Here is a 19,929-nt window from a genome sequence, read left to right as displayed (position 1 = left end):
CAGCATAATCTGGCATGGGTTCTCAGCACATCAGAAACCAATCAGGGCAAGAACTGTTGTGGAGTATCAGGATGCGTGTGTGTGTGTGTGTGTGTGTGTGTGTTTATGTCTAAGACAGTGTGTGTATGTGTATATACTGTACATGTGATCTCTGTGCATAGCAGGGAGTTTTATGTAACTACAGTACAGATGCGTGTTAAATAAGACGTGGATGTTAGCAGACAGCGCAGAAGAAAAAAGCCGAACTGAGCCAGGTGGCACAGAGGAGAAGCAATGAGAGATTTGCCAAACACCACATCTTAAAGGTCACAACTGTCACCTTAAAAGGCGTTGAGGTGTTCTGCCAGACCCTGAGGTAACACACTCAGCAATCACACACACACACACACACAAACTCACATGATAAATATACGTGACAAGATGCGTGAAGGTCAGTGTAGGCCTCTAGCACATCAGTGAAGAAAGCTCCTGATCCCCCACCCCCAAGTACTGCCCCCCATATATACACAAGAGTTAGACAGCAGGAAAGCGAGGGAGGAAAGAAAAAAACCCAGAAACGTAATAAAAAAACACCTACACACAGATACACACCCTTACGAAAATTCACTATGGTTTCCTATGGTTTTCTATGCAGTAACTATGGTTTCCTATGGTTTAATGCACTAACTATGGTTTCCTATGCAGTAACTATTAGGGGTGTAAAGATTAACCGATACGTATCGGTATCCGTTTTTAACGTGAAAGATACGGCTACATCGATACGCGAAGCACCGTATCGGAATATAACTGAAATGAACCGGTCATTATATCGATTTACTTGTTACGAATCGGTTCACAACCTTTTCTGCTCGCTTACGTTGCAAGCAGCGCGTTCATCCCACTTCCGGTTTTGAAACTACACGTGGCACGGATTTGGGGGTAATGCAGTTCGTTTTGGGCTACATTCATTGCCCAAAGTTGTCAAAGGACCTCATTACCCATACATCTACTGCAACTTAAGCACGTGACAACTCGCACTCGCACTGTTTGACAGTTTTTCCTCTTTTGTTTTTCAAAATCCAGCGCAAAATTAAACACTTACTATAGCATTCCGAAACAGCAACGATAGTCTGTAGAGTAGCCTACTTTATGTTTGAAGAAGGGATTTCCTTAATGTTAAAGAATAATTTGTTCATTGCTGCTTAAACGATGCACAAATTATTATTATTTTGTTCATATTCATTCAGACTTGTGGTTTCTGCTATTAGGTCTACCGTTGGAACAAAATAGGCCCAGAGAGTTCATTGATATGTAGGCCTTTATTCTTGTAGGCTATAGGAAATGGCCAAGAGTGTCTTAAGCACTGTTTTATTTTATTTCGGTATTGTCTTACCTCAACAATAAGTTACAGCTCCTTGAAAACAATCAGATACACATAACTCTATAAAATCTATAAAGTCTTTAAAAATGTATTTTTATGTTGTATTTGGCTGCAGTGTCTGACTGAAATGTAGACTATTCTTTTTTCATTTCAATACAGTATATGATCATTATATTCACACATTTTGTTTTTTTTTGCCTAATTGACAACCATGACCATGATAATTGATAATATAAAATTACTGTGCACCTTGAGCAAATGATAACAAATCTTTCAGAATGCTTAGTTTTTTATGAACATGTATCTTTTCTTGTATCGAATCGTGCCCATGTATCTAGATGTGAATCGTATCGTCTTTTACATGAGAGATTCACACCCCTAGTAACTATGGTTTCCTATGGTTTTAATGCACTAACTATGGTTCCCTATGGTTTTAATGCAGTCACTATGGTGTCCTATGGTTTTAATGCAGTAACTATGGTTTCCTATGGTTTTAATGCAGTAACTATGGTTTCCTATGGTTTTAATGCAGTCACTATAGTTTCCTATGGTTTCAATGCACTAGCTATGGTTTCCTATGGTTTTAATGCAGTAACTATGGTTTTACCATGGTACCCCATGCTGATCATGATTACCATGCTTCTAACCATAGTACTTCTCGCACTTCATGGTGACTTTGGTACTACTATGGTTTTAACATGGTAACCATGTAGCTGCTATGTTTTTTAACAGTCAATGATGTTACAATGTTGGGTTAGGAAAAACCATGGTTTATACCTTCTGAAGAAAACCATGGTTTATACCTTCTGAGGAAAACCATGGTTAATTATCATGGTGATGCTAGGGTTTAACTGCAGTGAAACCATGATAAAACTATAGTGATAAACCATGGTTACCCAAATAAATATGAAACCAAAATTGTCATAGCAAAACCATGGCAAATGAACCGAGGGAGGTGCTGATGGAGAGAGATGGAGGGAGGGGATGTGGAGAGAGAGAGAGAGAGAGAGCAAGACGGGCGGGATGAGAAAGAAATGGAGTGAGTGATGGACAGGGGGAACGAGGGAGTGATGAGAAAGGAATGGAGAGAGTAATGGGTGGGGGGGGTTAGAGGCACAGGAGAGCAAACAGATGCTCTCATATAAACAGGGCCCAGAGCAGTGCACATTAGGGGGATAATGGCACTAAAGTTGGAGGAGGAGCAGAGAGCACATCACTCACTCACTCTCCTCCAGCTCTCTCTCTCTCATCAGCACCACAGAGAGAGACAACATCCGTCAATCAGAGTGCCGGCAGCTTTATGAGGAGAGGAGAGGGGACACATCTAGACGCATCACGCCTCTACATAAGAGCTGATGCTGTACTTCATCTTCAACACCACCTCATCTTAAACATCACCTCATCTCAAACATCAGGTGGAGACTCAGAGAAGCAGCAGAAGTGCTCCGGTAAAGAGCAGAGTAATTTGGAGTAATCAGGAAACAGACATCTGATTGCAAGTGCAGCACATTATTGTGGCGCCTAAAGAAAGACACTAATTGGGTCTCGGGTTTCTCCCCTAAACCGAAGACGTCTTCATTAGGGAGTGATTTGGGTCTCACAGACCAAAAGCACAAGCCGAGTGTGATGCAGGCTATGGGTGATTTCACCAATTAGCAACAACACACAAGAACAGCCCTCTCCTGCCAACACACACACACACACACACACACACGCACAAACACACACACACACACACACACACACACACACACACATACACACAAGAACAGCCCTCTCTTGCCAACACACCCACACACAGTGCAGGATAAAAAAAAAAAAAAATCACAGGCATGCACACACACAAACACGTGCACGGACATATATGTCTATATCATATAATAAACATACAGTAAAGTATCATGTAACACACACACACTCACACACACACACACACACACAAACCAGTAATCTAAATATTCCACTCTGAATTTGAGCAGGAAATATAGTCTTAGCCCAGTTATGCTATGATAATTAAGGGGAAAACCTCAGGGATTAATCTTAGTGGCACCAGAGTGCAAAAACATGATCACACACACTCATAAATTCTTCCCCAGATGTTTCCTACCATACAGCAATAGAGAACTGGCCCTGAGTTACTACTCCCTCACATACATATATACACTATATATACACTATACACTACTCCCTCTCATACATATACACACTATATATACACTACTCCCTCTCATACATATATACACTATATATACACTATACACTACTCTCTCTCATACATATATACACTGTATATACACTATACACTACTCCCTCTCATACATATACACACTATATATACACTACTCCCTCTCATACATATATACACTATATATACACTACTCCCTCTCATACATATATACACTATATATACACTACTCCCTCTCATACATATATACACTATACACTACTCTCTCTCATACATATACACACTATATATACACTACTCCCTCTCATACATATACACACTATATATACACTATACACTACTCCCTCACATACATATATACACTATATATACACTATACACTACTCCCTCTCATACATATACACACTATATATACACTACTCCCTCTCATACATATATACACTATACACTACTCCCTCTCATACATATACACACTATATATACACTATACACTACTCCCTCTCATACATATACACACTATATATACACTATACACTACTCCCTCTCATACATATACACACTATATATACACTACTCCCTCTCATACATATATACACTATACACTACTCCCTCTCATACATATACACACTATATATACACTACTCCCTCTCATACATATATACACTATACACTATACACTACTCCCTCTCATACATATACACACTATATATACACTATACACTACTCCCTCTCATACATATACACACTATATATACACTATACACTACTCCCTCTCATACATATACAGTATACACTTTCCATCTCACTCTATATACTGCACTAAACACTATACTCTATAGCACTCTGTCCCCTACACTAAACACTATCAGGGCCTAAATTTCACTGCGGGATTGCGGGTATTGCGCATAATTTGTTCAAGTCCCATAACTCTAGCCATCATAATGCGAGAAATTCCCGCATACACTTTTACAGCCTGTCTGATGACGTTAATCTAATCATGAAGTGGCGTGAATGCGGTGCTATTGACCGGACGGATCAACTACCGAGTTAAATTGAACATAGCCTCATGCAGACACACGCACACACACACACACACACAGAGAGAGAACCACTTTGCGCTTACGCAAATAGGCTACGCAACCATGGCAAACTTTTACATCTGGAGAGAGCTCCTTGGTAACTATCCTGCTAGCTCAGATCACGTCTGCCAGTAATGCTCACTAAAATTATTAGTGAACATTGCAAAACACTTGATCCCAGAAAGACTGTCTTCGACTTGTTAGTTTTTTGAACATTTATTTTATCTAATGACATAGAAGACATAATGAATTGCATCCACATATCCTTACACTCTATGCGCAACTTTTATTCACTAGCCTCAGGGATTCAATATTACTGATGACGTCAAGGTGGTGGGGGCCCCCAAATCAAATACATTTTTAAGTATCGAAGAAGTATCTTTTTTCAGTTTTGTTTTTTCCGTCACTTGACAACATGGACTGACTCAAACATTTCTACACATTCATCAGCTAGCTGGCTAACAAATAAGCCAATCTACTGTAAGCAGTAGTAGGAATGGTTCTTCATGATCTAAGTGAAGTTAAATGTGGGTAGGAGCAATTTGCTTGTTTTATGGGTGAAAAGGGGCATCATCTGTAGACATCATCTGTTTTAAAATGATAAAACTCAACTTAATAATTTCAAGCAAATTATTTTGCGGACCCCCTGGCCAAGTCGAAGCACTGCCCACTGTACATTATGCCTTACATATTATTTATTATTATTCACAGTCAAGTCTATATTTGCAGTAATTTAGGGGAGTAAATGTGAGGGGAAGAATTTGGATGAGCCAGATAGCAAGTCCAATATGTTTAGGGAAAAAATATTTTTGTCACTAAAATTAATTAATAATCGTGATAAATAATCGTGATCTCAATATTGATCAAAATAATCATGATTATCATTTTGGCCATAATCGTGCAGCCCCACTATATACAGTAGCACTCTGTCCCCTACACTAAACACTAAACACTATATAGCACTCTGTCCCCTACACTAAACACTATATAGCACTCTGTCCCCTACACTAAACACTAAACACTATATAGCACTCTGTCCCCTACACTAAACACTATATAGCACTCTGTCCCCTACACTAAACACTAAACACTATATATCACTCTGTCCCCTACACTAAACCCTATATAGCACTCTGTCCCCTACACTAAACACTATATAGCACTCTGTCCCCTACACTAAACACTAAACACTATATAGCACTCTGTCCCCTACACTAAACACTATATAGCACTCTGTCCCCCACACTAAACACTCTATAGCACTCTGTCCCCTACACTAAACACTAAACACTATATAGCACTCTGTCCCCTACACTAAACACTCTATAGCACTCTGTCCCCTACACTAAACACTATATAGCACTCTGTCCCCTACACTAAACACTATATAGCACTCTGTCCCCTACACTAAACCCTATATAGCACTCTGTCCCCTACACTAAACACTATATAGCACTCTGTCCCCTACACTAAACACTAAAAACTATATAGCACTCTGTCCCCTACACTAAACACTATATAGCACTCTGTCCCCTACACTAAACACTAAACACTATATAGCACTCTGTCCCCTACACTAAACACTATATAGCACTCTGTCCCCTACACTAAACACTATATAGCACTCTGTCCCCTACACTAAACACTACACTCCATCTCACTTTGATGGCAGCACTATGCCCTCTGTGTGCACTACACAGGCCTGGGGGTGAACTAGGAGTGAAGATGCCTGTGCTCCACCCTAATCATTGTGACACGAGTCTTGTGCATGTTAAATGATTTATTTGTTCTCCCCAGAGGCGGCTGGGCTTTTACCAGCAGCCCTTCCAGGCAGGCGTTGGCACCACTCACGTGACCTTGCTGCACCTACACTGAGCGCACTACAACACCCAACGTGACAGGGAAGGGGGTTTGGAGTCGGAGATAAGCACCCTGAGGGCAGTCTTTTAGTGTGTGTGTGTGTGTGTGTGTGAGTATGCGCAAATTGCGCATGACTATGCATGCGGTCTGTGTATGTGTATGTAAGAGAGAGAGAGAGAGAGAGATTGTGTGCTCTGATCTATCAGATAAAGGACCCCTTCACTGGATCATTCTAGGCCCTTTAGCACATATCTTCCACATATCTAAGGGATGATGGCACGCCGAGCCCTTATCTGAATATGGGTATAAATCAACCATATTATTTCTCAATATTGCATTAGCCTTCAGGTTATCCGGAGGATTTCCCTGCATCATACTCAAGCTGAAAGCTGTAGCCACTAATTACCAAGAACAGTGTTGGACCGACCCCAACACACATCATCTGCTAAAAACATCCCTCTGACTGCTCTGCATTTTTATCATTGTTATTATCATGTCAAGTTTGTTTAGCTTTTTTCTTTCCTCGTTACATGAAACACACTCTAGAGGGAAGCTTTTGGTGTGTTTCAGACCTAAAGTGCTCACCCCTGTAATTTCCCTCCCATGTAGAGATCTGATTGCAGGCTTCAGGGGTGCTCTGCATCGCGGCGCTCGCGCGGCGTTGTTTTCCACCCTGCGCTCTCCTATAGTTCTGTTGTTATCTGCTGCGATTCGAGGGCACAGATTCGCGTGCCCCTTTGATACTGTGCTTTTAACCCTGAGTTCAGACGTGTAGAGCAGGGAAGAAGAGAGTCGATTCAGCTGGCAGAGAATCACTCTCACACTGGCAACCTACGAGGAGCGGCACTGTGGAAGGGACAGGCTGGGCTATGAACAGAGACCAGGGAGAGGGGGGGGTAGTGGGGATGGGGGGGGGGTCAGTGTTTCCCATACATTGACTAATCTGTGTCGGGGCGCCACGAAATAAAAATCGGCCGCCACAGATGAATATTCTATGTTTAATTTAATTTAATTTAAATTAAATATAAGGTCAAATCCTTGCATTGCCATTGAGCTGCGCTTTTTATGCACGCAGCCTTTCCTTGCCCCGCCCCGCTCTCTCTCGTAGCCTGTTGCCACTCCTCTGCATGTGCATTTAACAAAATATTCACGATTGTTGAAGGATTGTTGTTGCCACATAGAAGCATTGCATAGAAGACGTCTGGCTAAATTGCTTTTAAATCCGCTTAGCATCGTGACCATGCTGCGCAAATTTGTTCAAAACTAGATGCGCGCGTAGCCGTGAGGCAGAAGACGCTTGGTGGCCGTCCACAACGTTATAAACTTAACCTAAATAGTCGGCTGCTGTAAGCTACAATCGGATTTTTTTGTATACCCCTTTTGTCTCAATGATAATAACATCTCATTTCAGACTATATTTCAAAGTTTGACGTTCATTTGGATTATTAATATAACATCGTATTTTGTCATTTTTGGCGAAGACATGCATTCCGTTAGGGATATTGAACATATTTAACATTCTCTAACCATCGTGATTTCGAATTGGTGCAGTTTTCAGCACAAAAACTTTATTCTTTTGCTCTTTTGCATTGCTCTATGCTGTTCTATGGTGCTTTCTGCCTCTTGGTTGCGCACGCATGTTTTCGTGACGTTCCATAGAAATCCATGTATTGACTCTGACACTGAATGTTTGCAAAATCCTGATGTAAATGGAAAAGTGTTTTCCAAAATTCAAAAGTGCTTGTCCCAAGGAGAAGTACGAACCTTTATTTTAACTATGAATTGCATCCACACATCAGCAGCCTGATGTGTTACAATTGCAAGGGTTCCCTCGAACGTCTTAAAGTGACCCCCCTGTGGGAAACACTGGGGGTACAGAGGAGGGGGGAGGGGAGGATACAGAGGAGGATGGGAGGGGAGGGGGGTTGGGGGGGATACAGAGGAGGACGGGAGGGGACGTGATCAAAAGAGCCTCTGAAGACGACAGTCCTACGGAGTGCACTGTGAGCACTGTCAGATCTGACTCTTCCTCATACGCGCACCAACACACACACACTCTCTCTCTCACACACACACACACACATTGTGTACATGATAACAACACACCGCTGGCATCATCAGAATGCTAGGGTCATGAGAGGGAAAGAGAGTGCCATAGAGGGAGAGAGAGAGAGAGAGAGCCAGAGAGGGAGAGAGAGAGAGAGAGAGTGCCAGAGAGGGAGAGAGAGAGAGAGAGAGAGGGAGAGAGAGAGAGAGAGGGAGAGAGAGAGAGAGGGAGAGAGAGAGAGAGAGCCAGAGAGGGAGAGAGAGAGAGAGAGAGTGCCATAGAGGGAGATCGGAGTCTCTGGGAGAGAGAGAGAGAGCGCCGGAGAGGGAGAGAGAGAGAGAGAGAGAGAGAGAGAGAGAGAGAGAGAGCCAGAGAGGGAGAGAGAGAGAGAGAGAGAGCCAGAGAGGGAGATCGGGGGGACAAAGAGCACGGCTGATTGAAATGCAGAGGATCACGCTCAGGTCACACTGATAAAGGGCTCTTTCAGCCTGCCTGCCACTGGCGTGTGCACACACACACACACACGCTCGGCTCTTTGTAACAACACACACGCACACGCGCACACACACACACACACACACACACACACACACACACTCTCTCTCACACACATACTTACACACACACACACACACACACACAAACACACACACACGCGCACACTCTCTCTCACACACATACTTACACACACACACACATACACTCTCTTACACACACACACACACACTCTCTCTTTCACACACACACACACACACACATATACACACACACTGGAGGTAAAGAAGCAAAAGAGCACAGGACTACTTTGCGTCTCCCGCTGGACTGGTCTGTACAGTCACACACTCAATCCAACACTCAGTTCCATATGTTTGAGTGGACACGGAAAGGCACAGAGAAGGCACATTACAAACCCTCTTACATGGAGTCGTCTCAGGAGTGCCAAACACTGTTTACGGCTCATATGACATACGCGAGCTTATAAGCTTATGGCTCATAACTAGTCAAGCACAATGAAACATGTACACAAAGGGCAAGAGGCAAAATATGATGACTCTGATCACTTGTACTGAACTGATGACACCCTTCTACTATGTGTGTGTGTAGTGTGTGTGTGTGAGAGAGAGAGAGAGAGAGAGAGAGAGAGAGAGAGAGAGAGAGAGTGTGTGTGTGTGTATGTATGTGAGTGTGTCTGTGTCTGTCCTTCTGTGTTAAAAATATGAATGAGAAAAAAACATAAAATTATAAAGCAGGTTTTAACATAAAGCTCACATTTGTACAACAGAGTATTAGGTTCACACAAATATTTTTGCCATGACGAGATTAAACTTGACATGTCGACATTAAACTTGACATTTCGAGAATAAAGTTGAAATATCATGTCGACATAAATATCGACATTTCGTCTTTATTCTCGACATTCAAAACTATTTAGTATAGTTGTTGCTAAACCCGATTCTGAAGTACAATTTCACCACATCATCCAGGCTACACAAGGCATTCTGTTGAGTCGTGTCGGCAAAATGACTGAGTCTGAGATTGACTGTACAAATTCAGTGGCAGAGCTACTTTGGAGCGGTTGCTCTCTCTCCAAACTATGTTTGATGGACATGTCAAGATGAAATATCAAGATTAAAGTAGACATGATATGTCAACTTTATTCTCGAAATTTCGAGTTTAATGTCGAAAAAAATATTTTTTTCTTCATGTGTGGCCCTAATTCTCCTTCATACATCTGACTGTCGTAGGCAAACATAATTTAGCAGACACGCATTCCATATACCTGAGGACAACTGACTAGGTTAATGGAAACCTCTGTAAAGGGGCACACAACAAACACACACACATGCACACGCACACGCACAGTCACACACACACACACACACACACACACACACACACAGTCACACACACACAGTCACACACACACACACACACACACACACACACACATTCTGTGTCAAAATGTCACTCTGGTGTCAAAAACATTAGAGATCAGCCTAGGCAGCTCTCTCTATGTGACCTCATTCCAGCATCGGGTGGCACCATTATTGACCCTGTGGGGATATCAATAGGAACCCCTCCCCTCCCCTCCCCTCCACTCCACTCCTCTTCCCTCCACTCCTCTCCTCTTCCCTCCGCTCCCCTCTGCTCCTCTTCCCTCCGCTCCTCTCCACTCCTCTCCCCTCCCCTCCGCTCCTCTCCACTCCCCCCCTCCCCTCCACTCCTCTCCACTCCCCTCCGCTCCCCTCTGCTCCTCTCCCCTCCCCTCCACTCCTCTCCCCTCCCCTCCTCTCCCCTCCCCACCCTCCCCTCCTCTCCTCTCCCCTCCGCTCCTCTCCCCTCCCCTCCACTCCTCTCCACTCCCCTCCGCTCCCCTCTGCTCCTCTTCCCTCCACTCCTCTCCGCTCCTCTCCCCTCCCCCCCTCCCCTCCTCTCTCCTCCACTCCCCTCCCCTCCTCTCCCCTCCCCCCCCTCCCCTCTCCTCCACTCCCCTCCCCTCCGCTCCGCTCCCAAACCCAGGCCCCTCCAGACTTCCATGCGAGGTATTTAAAGCAGAGTTGAAGTCGGGCAGCTGTAAATGCATTGGCGCTCGGCGCATTAATAACCGTGAGCAGAAGGTGCTAATGCGGCCGACGCAGACGCGGCCTGACACTAATGGAGTATCTGGCCCGCGGACATGGCCCTGATCAGCACTCTGGGGAGAGATGGAGCAGGGGGTCCTGCGGCCGCACTAAGGTGCATATACACACACACTCCAACTAGATATACACCCCCACGCACGCACACAGACACACACACTCCAACTAGATATACACCCCCACGCACGCGCGCACACAGACACACACACTCCAACTAGATATACACCCCCACGCACGCGCGCACACAGACACAAACACTCCAACTAGATATACACCCCCACGCACGCACACAGACACACACACTCCAACTAGATATACACCCCCACGCACGCACGCACACAGACATACACACTCCAACTAGATATACACCCCCACGCACACACACAGACACACAGACTCCAACTAGATACACACCCCCACGCACGCACACAGACACACACATATTCTCCTAATAGGTATACGCTCCCCACGCACGCACACATATACATACGCACCCGTATAATAGATATACAACGCCCACCCACACAGTGTAAGAAACAATGAATGTGTGTCTAAAGTTTGAACGTACAGAACACTTGTCCAAAACATCTTCGGTAGTGACATTAGAGCTCGTCATGCCAACATTCTAGAGAGAGAATGCTGCTGAGTGCAAATCTAAGAGGCATTTGTGTCTAAGGACACAAACACGATAGAGATTTAACTGAGAGAGAGACAGGCAGAGTGAGTGAGCGAGTGAGATGCAGGTAGACACACACACACACACACACACACACACAGACACACACACTAAAACAGACAGAGACAGGCAGAGTGAGTGAGCGAGTGAGATGCAGGTAGAGTTTTCCTCGATGAATAGATGGATAGAGACCGGCAGGAAAGAAGAGAAAACGGAGAGAGTGAAGTAGCGATGAGATGAGATGAGATGAGATGAGATGAGATGAGATGAGATGAGATGAGATGAGATGAGATGAGGAAGGGAGGAGGGAGCTAAAGAAAGAAGATGCCGATACATGCAGACAGCTTTTTGGCATGAAAGGCCCATTTCCTCCAAGTTGGCACAAGCGCTTGCCTTCAGTGCAGAGCCCCCAGGCTCTTGGAGATCTCAGACGCACCAAACTATTTCTGAGTTGTTTACTTGTCTATCTCTCACTTGTTTATCTCCGTTTTCTCCTCTTTTTTATTTGCGCATGTTACAAATCGCCCAAATCAGAAAAGAAATCACAGGAATCATCAGCTTTATACTCGCGCAGTGGAGGAGGGTGAAAAGTGTAAAGATCCTCATCTTGGTGAAAGAGCTCCAACAAAACAACTTAGTCTTCCTATTTTTACTGCTTTCAAACATACACACATCTTGAACTCTAATATACCTGTGTTATATTTAACACACACATTTAACTCTTATATACCTGTTATATTTAACATACATCTTTAACTCTAATATACCTGTGTTATATTTAACACACATCTTTAACTCTAATATACCTATGTTATATTTAACACACACATTTAACTCTAATATACCTGTGTTATATTTAACACACATCTTTAACTCTAATATACCTGTGTTGAACCCAGCACTTCTATATCATCCAACTGATGATGATTAAAGAAACAGCATATTGGCATTCAGAACTCAATTGGTGTGCTGGTTTACAGACATTTTCTTAGCTTTAAAAAACATGCTGATTTTCCAACTCACTCAACCTCCCTAACTCATTCAACAACCCCCCCCCCAAAAAAAATACACACACACACACACTCCGTAGATCATTAGAGAAGATGGAGACCCTCAGAGCATTAATTAGTGTTTTCTTCTGTCTTCCTTTTCTCTTGGACTCCCTGGCAGCTCCAATCAACACACACTTCTGTAAACATGCTTCACCACTTGTTATTATCAGTCTCGCAAGTTTTTTTTTTTTTTCCACAACTTATTTTTTTATTTTGATGTTTGTATTTAATTTTGAAATGGTGATGAAATTTGGCATTTAAATGACTTCGGTGTGCCTCTGTCAATTTCTCTCTTCCCACTGCTCACCGCGCTCCTTAAATCTGTTCATCACACCCACCATATTTGCCAATATAGTCCACCAGCTATATAGTCCACACCTATAGTCCACCAGCTATATAGTCCACACCTATAGACCACCAGCTATATAGTCCACACCTTTAGTCCACCAGCTATATAGTCCACACCTAATCCACAAGCTATATAGTCCACACCTAATCCACAAGCTATATAGTCCACACCTATAGACCACCAGCTATATAGTCCACACCTATAGACCACCAGCTTCTGTGTTCCCACTGCTCAGCACGCTCCTTAAATCTGTTCATCACACCCACCGTCTGTGCTGCCCTTTCCACATGCTGCTCTCCTTTACCAAATGACATCCTCCTTCATAGCTATTCATTAGTTAGCCCCGGTGACCATGTTTGACTCATTACCATACACTCTTCAATGGACCCAAAAGGTGTGTAATTAGAGTGTCTGAGTTCTTTTCTTTCTGTCAGTGTTGGCCCAATCACCCCCCCACCCCACACCCCGCACATACACACACTCATACACACATGCAAACACAACACACACACACACACACACACACACACACACGCACATACACTCACACACACATGCAAACACAACACAAACACTCACACACACATGCAAACACAACACAAACACAAACATCTCAGTGCCAATTACCCAGTCTGCATCACTGAAGTGTGGTACCAACACTATCCACTCCAGCAGCACTGTCCCCAATGCAGCTGCATATGAAGCTGTATAATGAGGCATGTGCCATGAAACACATCCACACTTACAGTTTAGGTTGCATATTATGAATTAATCTTTAGTGTGCCACCTATGAGCCCATCAATGGCATTCTGACCACAGCATTCAATTACGTCATCATTGCCAAAATGGTTTCACAAGGTGCAAAACATACCAAGCCGACACTAAGAAACAGAAGTTAACAACCACGTATTCCACAATTAAATAAAGGTTACAGCAGCCTGACATGCTGTAGCCAATACAATACATCAAAGCCACTTCAGCAAAGAGGACTTCTTAAAAAAGGATTACAACTGGGGGATCTGTGGGACAGCATGTTTACTGGCCTATTCCTGTTCTCCTGTACGACTTCCCGCACTAGGGTTCAGTCGGAGGGTAGGGCGCGCACACACACACACACACACACACACACACGCGCGCGCGCGCACACACGCACGCACGCACGCACGCACACACACACACACACACACACATGCTGTGGTCAGCCGAGGGACATGCAAGAAGGTGGAGTGACCAAACCGAAAAGCGGCTGGCCTGGCAGGTGAGTTTGACTGCCTCACCTTCATGTCATTAATGTAAGTAATAACATTAATTCATTCTTGCTTACCCAACAGACTATGAGACTATGTACATATGTCCTCGAGGCTGTGTGTGTGTGTGTGTGTGTGTGTGTGGGCATGTATTTTCTTCTTGTTATTTTTGTTGTGTTTGGGGATATCTTCCAGCTAGCACAGATATTTAATTTCATTCTCCGCTGGCTTACACAAAGCCAGGCAGACACCCTTCTGCATTTGCCTGTTAACCAGCTTCTATTCATCATGCCGACAATAGCACCAGCTATCCAAGGGTAAAGGAGGTTTTTTTTTTGCTTTGTTTTTTTTTTTTGGGGGGGGGGGGGGTTGTCATGGAAGGAAATGAAAAAGGTACATTTATATTGAAGCCAGATATTCAAATTGAGAACAGCTTAACTATTTGAACAGATTATGTATGACTTAATCTTAGGCTATAAGTAAAGCCTATATGGTTGGACCATGACCAAGGCTACAGAAGTTTTCTCAGATTCACACATGATTTAACTAGAAGCTACAACGACACAGGTACAATACCAGCAAGAAAGGTTTCGTTATTGGGTTTGTTATAGGGAAACCTGTACATCCAACACATACAACACAATTAATGACTGGTCCAGTATGTTTGGTCAGAAAACAATAAGATGGTCAAGAAGATTTAAACCAGAGGAAGATCTGATCCATCCCTGTCTGCTTCAAAAATGCATAAAATGCATGTGTTCCCTTACATACTTGGGTCCATCCATACACAGTAACATCATATCATTCCTCTGCTGCCCTTTCAACAAGAAAAACAAAAACAATGCTTGAACGTTCTATTTTGTTCCCAATCTACTTCTGCTTCATTAAGATTAAGATAACATATGGAATGTTAAAACTGAAGCCTTGTGGGAATAACTATGATGCTGATAATGGAACTCTCTTGAAACTGTCAATATAAAATGTAACTATCATAGAAAATCTGATTAGGCAGGAATTGTTATGGTCAAATGATATTGAATTATGCACAATGATGTTTGTATCCAGCTGAGAGCACTGGGTTCTGTAAGGCAGTGCTCATGGGTTGGTGGGACAGCCAAAACCATCCTTCTTTTGTTTGTTATGGTGTTTTCTGTGACGTGAATAGAAAACCGTTTGGCTTCCTAAGAATAATAAGCAGCGCCAAATCACAGCATCTTTTGCGTTGTCCTCTTTAACTCCTCATCAACACACATGATCTGAATTCTCTCTGCCTCCCTCTTTCTCTCTCTCTCTATCTCCTTCTCTCTCTCCCTCTCTCTCTCAAACACACACAAACACAGGAGGGCATGGCAGGGTGATTTGTACTTGGGGTTACATATTTACATGTGCCAAGTCATGCAATTAGTGTAGGAGTTATTGATGAGTTTCAAACAGGGAGCAGGATAAGCCCTGGGATGATGCATCTCTCTCAACAGACGCTGCTAGCACACATACACACACACATATGTATAATGACTAATATGAACACACAAATATGCACATCAACACACACACACACACACTTTTTCACATATATGCAGAAACCCAAACACATACATCCACAATGAAAAATAGACGCCAACATTTCCAAGCAAGTGCCAACTTGTAGTTGTTGGTACATATGCAGACTTCTGGTGATCAGGATCAAACTCTAGACTCATATGTCATATGCTGCACCTTGTCACCCTCATCAGCCCCAAGGCACAAACAACTTGCTATTATTATTAATATTATTAAATCACACCACACTCTCTGATGACTATTTGTTCAAAGAGCTGATCTCAACTAGGTAGGGTCATTATTATACTAGGATGAAGACGCAAGATTATGTGAACCATGCTGCCCTCAACAGGCGATTATTGGTAGGACACCATGAAAATGAATTGTACAGCGCATCCTTTATGCATCTGAGCACAACGCAAAGCTTTAGCACAAACTTTTATGGGGGGAGGGGGTTTCTTAAACGAATACAGGACAGTTGCAACTACTAATATGAAATGAAATAAGAGCGATGCTGAAAACTCCATGAAATTCCATAAACAGGCCATGTCAACTAATCACAATCCATAATAAAATATTCAGTCGAAATAATGAATTCAGCAACATAATGAACTGTGCAAGGTCGCTAGAGCCATCATTTCTGATTTATCGGACGCACTTGTAAAGTAATGCAACAAGAGAACTGCTCTGACGAATCGCACACTGGCAGGACGAGCCCCGGGGCGCGCATTTACAATGCATCCCTATCGATTAGTGCGTGGATAATGTACCCATAGAGTTTTAAAACTCCATCCCGTGGACAGGAAAAATGACCCCTTTTAAGAGCACAATGAATCCGTTTCGTGTCACCTCCGGCGCTGTGGAGAGAGCCAGGCCATTTGCTCGCCATCTCGACAATGCCGTGTAGCACCTGCGAGTTTACTAATGAGGGGCGTTCATGACCCTCATCTGTAGTCTGGCCCGCTGTGGCAAGTGATCCAACCAAAAAAAAATTGGTTCTGTCGGAAAAGCAGCCTTCAACTGATGTTTAGAAGGAACTATAAATAACCTAATGGACACCAAAAGTGGTTCGCGCACATCATATTTCTCCTTTTAACAAAAGACCGACCACTCTCTGAACATAATAACCAACAAGAAACACTGTTTTGAATGGGAAAAAACACACTAGTATTCAGAGCAAAATGTAGCAGTGTTGCTATGCCCTACCCGCTTCTATTGAAAGTTCTGGTGCGCGCAGGGTTCCGACACAGGACTATCACAGCATGTTAATGTCTCAGAGGCGTCTTACCGTGGTTACACTTAACTTGGAGTAATCTACAGCCACAAAGCAAAAGCAATTCCCTATATACCACACCACCAAGAAAAGCAACATGATATTTGTTTTGATATTTCAAATATTCCCATTGATATTTGTGACCACATAATTACGAAATCACCGTTGTATGAATCTAGGCTAGTATCTTAACGATTGAGGCACGGTATGGGCACTGAAATCTCTCGGAGGAGCCCGTTTCTTGCCAGTATATTTTATATAACGATTCCTTCGTGTAACAGGTTTGCGATTTTTTCACTAATTAAATGTTCCGTTTTTTACTCCTGGTGTAAAATTACAAGGAAACAGTGGGTTAAACCAGTCGTATGAAGTCCGTGTATTTGAATGCCATGCTATGCAGAGCTCGCGATGGACAGTTTTCAAACTCTCAAGTCATTCCAAGACGCAACGCGGTCGCGTTTATAAATAGGAAAAGGATTGGAAGCAACCTTATAATTACGAGTCCCTGCATCCACAAAGGAGACGACTCGCCGAGAGCACCCTATCAGCTAGACTGGTTAAGTTAGACGAATTGAAACTTTGAACACATAACTCAGCTTAAACAACCGCCAAATCGAAAAACTAACATACAAAAGACGTAAACATGAACTAACGTTAGTGTTTTATCCTAAATAGAACCAGCGATATTTTTGGTTAAGTATAATTGTGTGATGAAATATCCACTGACCAATTTGTTTGAATCGAGGAAAAAACAAAACTGGAGGTGTGCGTTCAGGACGACAGGAGCATGATTAACTCCGCAACCTAACAGATTTCACTGTATCAGCCAGCGGATACATTTTAACCTCACCTTTGAACACTTGTCCCCTGACCGAGACCAGCAAACTGACAGCAGTGAAGAAACAAGTCAGAACTTTATCCATCTCCGTAGCGTCGGAGGTTCGCCCCAAACGTGGGGGTAACACGAGCAACTCTTCACAGGTGTCTCGGTCCGTGTGCTAGGTTTCTTCGTCTTCCAGCCCGGACCTGGTGTTTAACGTTAACCGTTATCTCTCTGTTGCCCCGGAGTACCTGTGACCGACTAGGCTACTTACGACTCTACTCCGACTTCAAGATTTCCAGGAGGAGCCTTAAGTCTTTAGTCAAGCAGAGGGAGGTCGCTTTCCTCTCCGACAGAGGGTGTCTGCGAGCTCTCTGAGCTGTAAGTGCGCTCGCTCTCTGTCTCGCTCGCTCGCTCTCTGTCTGAGAATGTGGGCTCGTGCGGCGCTGTATCTGAATGCACAGCTGTGAGCTCAGTCTGAGCGCGGGTATTTGCCTGACTGCAGGCGGGAGTTCACTAAAACCGTTGGGGCTACTAGGCTGGTGAAAAATATGCTTAGATACTAATGGCATTCTGAAAAACAAGCTTCTACATTCTGATTTTTTTTAAATGACCCTGTGTTAATTATCAGTTATCTATGAGACATTAAGCTGATTTTGGATGGGGCTCTAACCTGTGAATTTCAATGATCCCATCCATTGCCAACCTAGCTACTAAGGAAAAGACACATGGACTATTCAACAAAGATATTATGAATATTATGTAGCCTACCACAGCGACTTTCCCAGTGCAGCCGATAGGATGGCACGTCTGGTCCGCTGTTGGACCGTCATCACCTTTAAATAAACGTGTGAATAAAAAAAAAAGAAAAACATAATGTTATTATGAACGAAGATTATAGATTATTGTAAATGAAGGAAGAAGTCTAACTGAATATATTTTTTAAGTGTTTGTAGGCCTACCACAATTGGAAAAACGTTTGTTGGCAACCTGCCAATGGGCTGCTGAAAACTCGGTGGGCAACACACTAATAGACCACCAGATCTGCCCCAGTGGGCCGACAGTGGTCCAGTTGATTGGCCCTTACTAACTGCTAGAAGTGGTTTAGTTTGACTGTGTGAAAGTAATGATACCACCATATCAATAAAGATAAGCACTAAATAGAAAACAGATAGACATGTCAATGTTCTAGGTCTACTGTCTGTATTGACAAAGAACAAAGGGGCACCTATGACTCTTGAACCTTATAGGCTAGGCTACTTGGCCAATGCTGAGAGGTTTGTGTAAACTAACCTCAGATCCAGAGTCACTGCAAGGACCATCAAATCTTCAAATCACGAGAGGCAGGCTACCAACACATCCAGGAGAACTAAAGGGAAAACACATCCAGAGGGAACTAAAGGGAATGAGATTATAGTTGAAATAAATCCAGTCCTATAGCCCTACCTTGTCATTCTATAACCTATAACATTTCGTGAAGGTGTGTTTGTGCGTTAACAACACTGTCAGAATTATGATAGCAATAGGCTTGGTGCTAGCTAACTTAAGATACCCATACCAACTATCTTAAATCATGTTTCAGCACCATGGACACCTCATCTGCCCTATGCCTGCACTGGTTTGGGACTTCTCCTTTGAAGACTTTATTTGTGACTCATGAATGAAATCCTAGTATGATTTGCTTTGTTCATTTCAATCGTCTGTGTGAACCTTAACACTAACACTACACACAACTTTAATCCTTAATGGTAACATTACGCAAAGGTTTCACTGCTAATTAATGCTATAGCTATCGCTAACACT

General features: G+C 43.2%; 1 protein-coding gene across 1 annotated transcript in view; it reads right to left on the bottom strand.

The window, feature by feature from the left end:
- Positions 1-18,276, bottom strand: part of LOC143134832 (receptor-type tyrosine-protein phosphatase mu-like) — a 173,619-nt gene extending 155,343 nt beyond the window's left edge. Inside the window, exon 1 of the mRNA XM_076295513.1 lies at positions 18,157-18,276. Within this exon, the coding sequence (XP_076151628.1) occupies positions 18,157-18,229 (73 nt within the window). The 5' untranslated portion in view covers positions 18,230-18,276. The remainder of the gene's footprint in view (positions 1-18,156) is intronic.
- Positions 18,277-19,929: the final 1,653 nt, after the last annotated feature.

Source organism: Alosa pseudoharengus, unplaced genomic scaffold (assembly GCF_046254945.1).
Source record: "Alosa pseudoharengus isolate Yale_2024_CS ecotype anadromous, Long Island Sound unplaced genomic scaffold, YU_APseudo_1.1 YU_APseudo_1.1_scf_2, whole genome shotgun sequence".
Classification (NCBI taxonomy): domain Eukaryota; kingdom Metazoa; phylum Chordata; class Actinopteri; order Clupeiformes; family Clupeidae; genus Alosa; species Alosa pseudoharengus.
The sequence above is the reverse complement of the archived record's forward strand: the minus strand, read 5'-3'. Positions and strand labels throughout refer to the sequence as shown.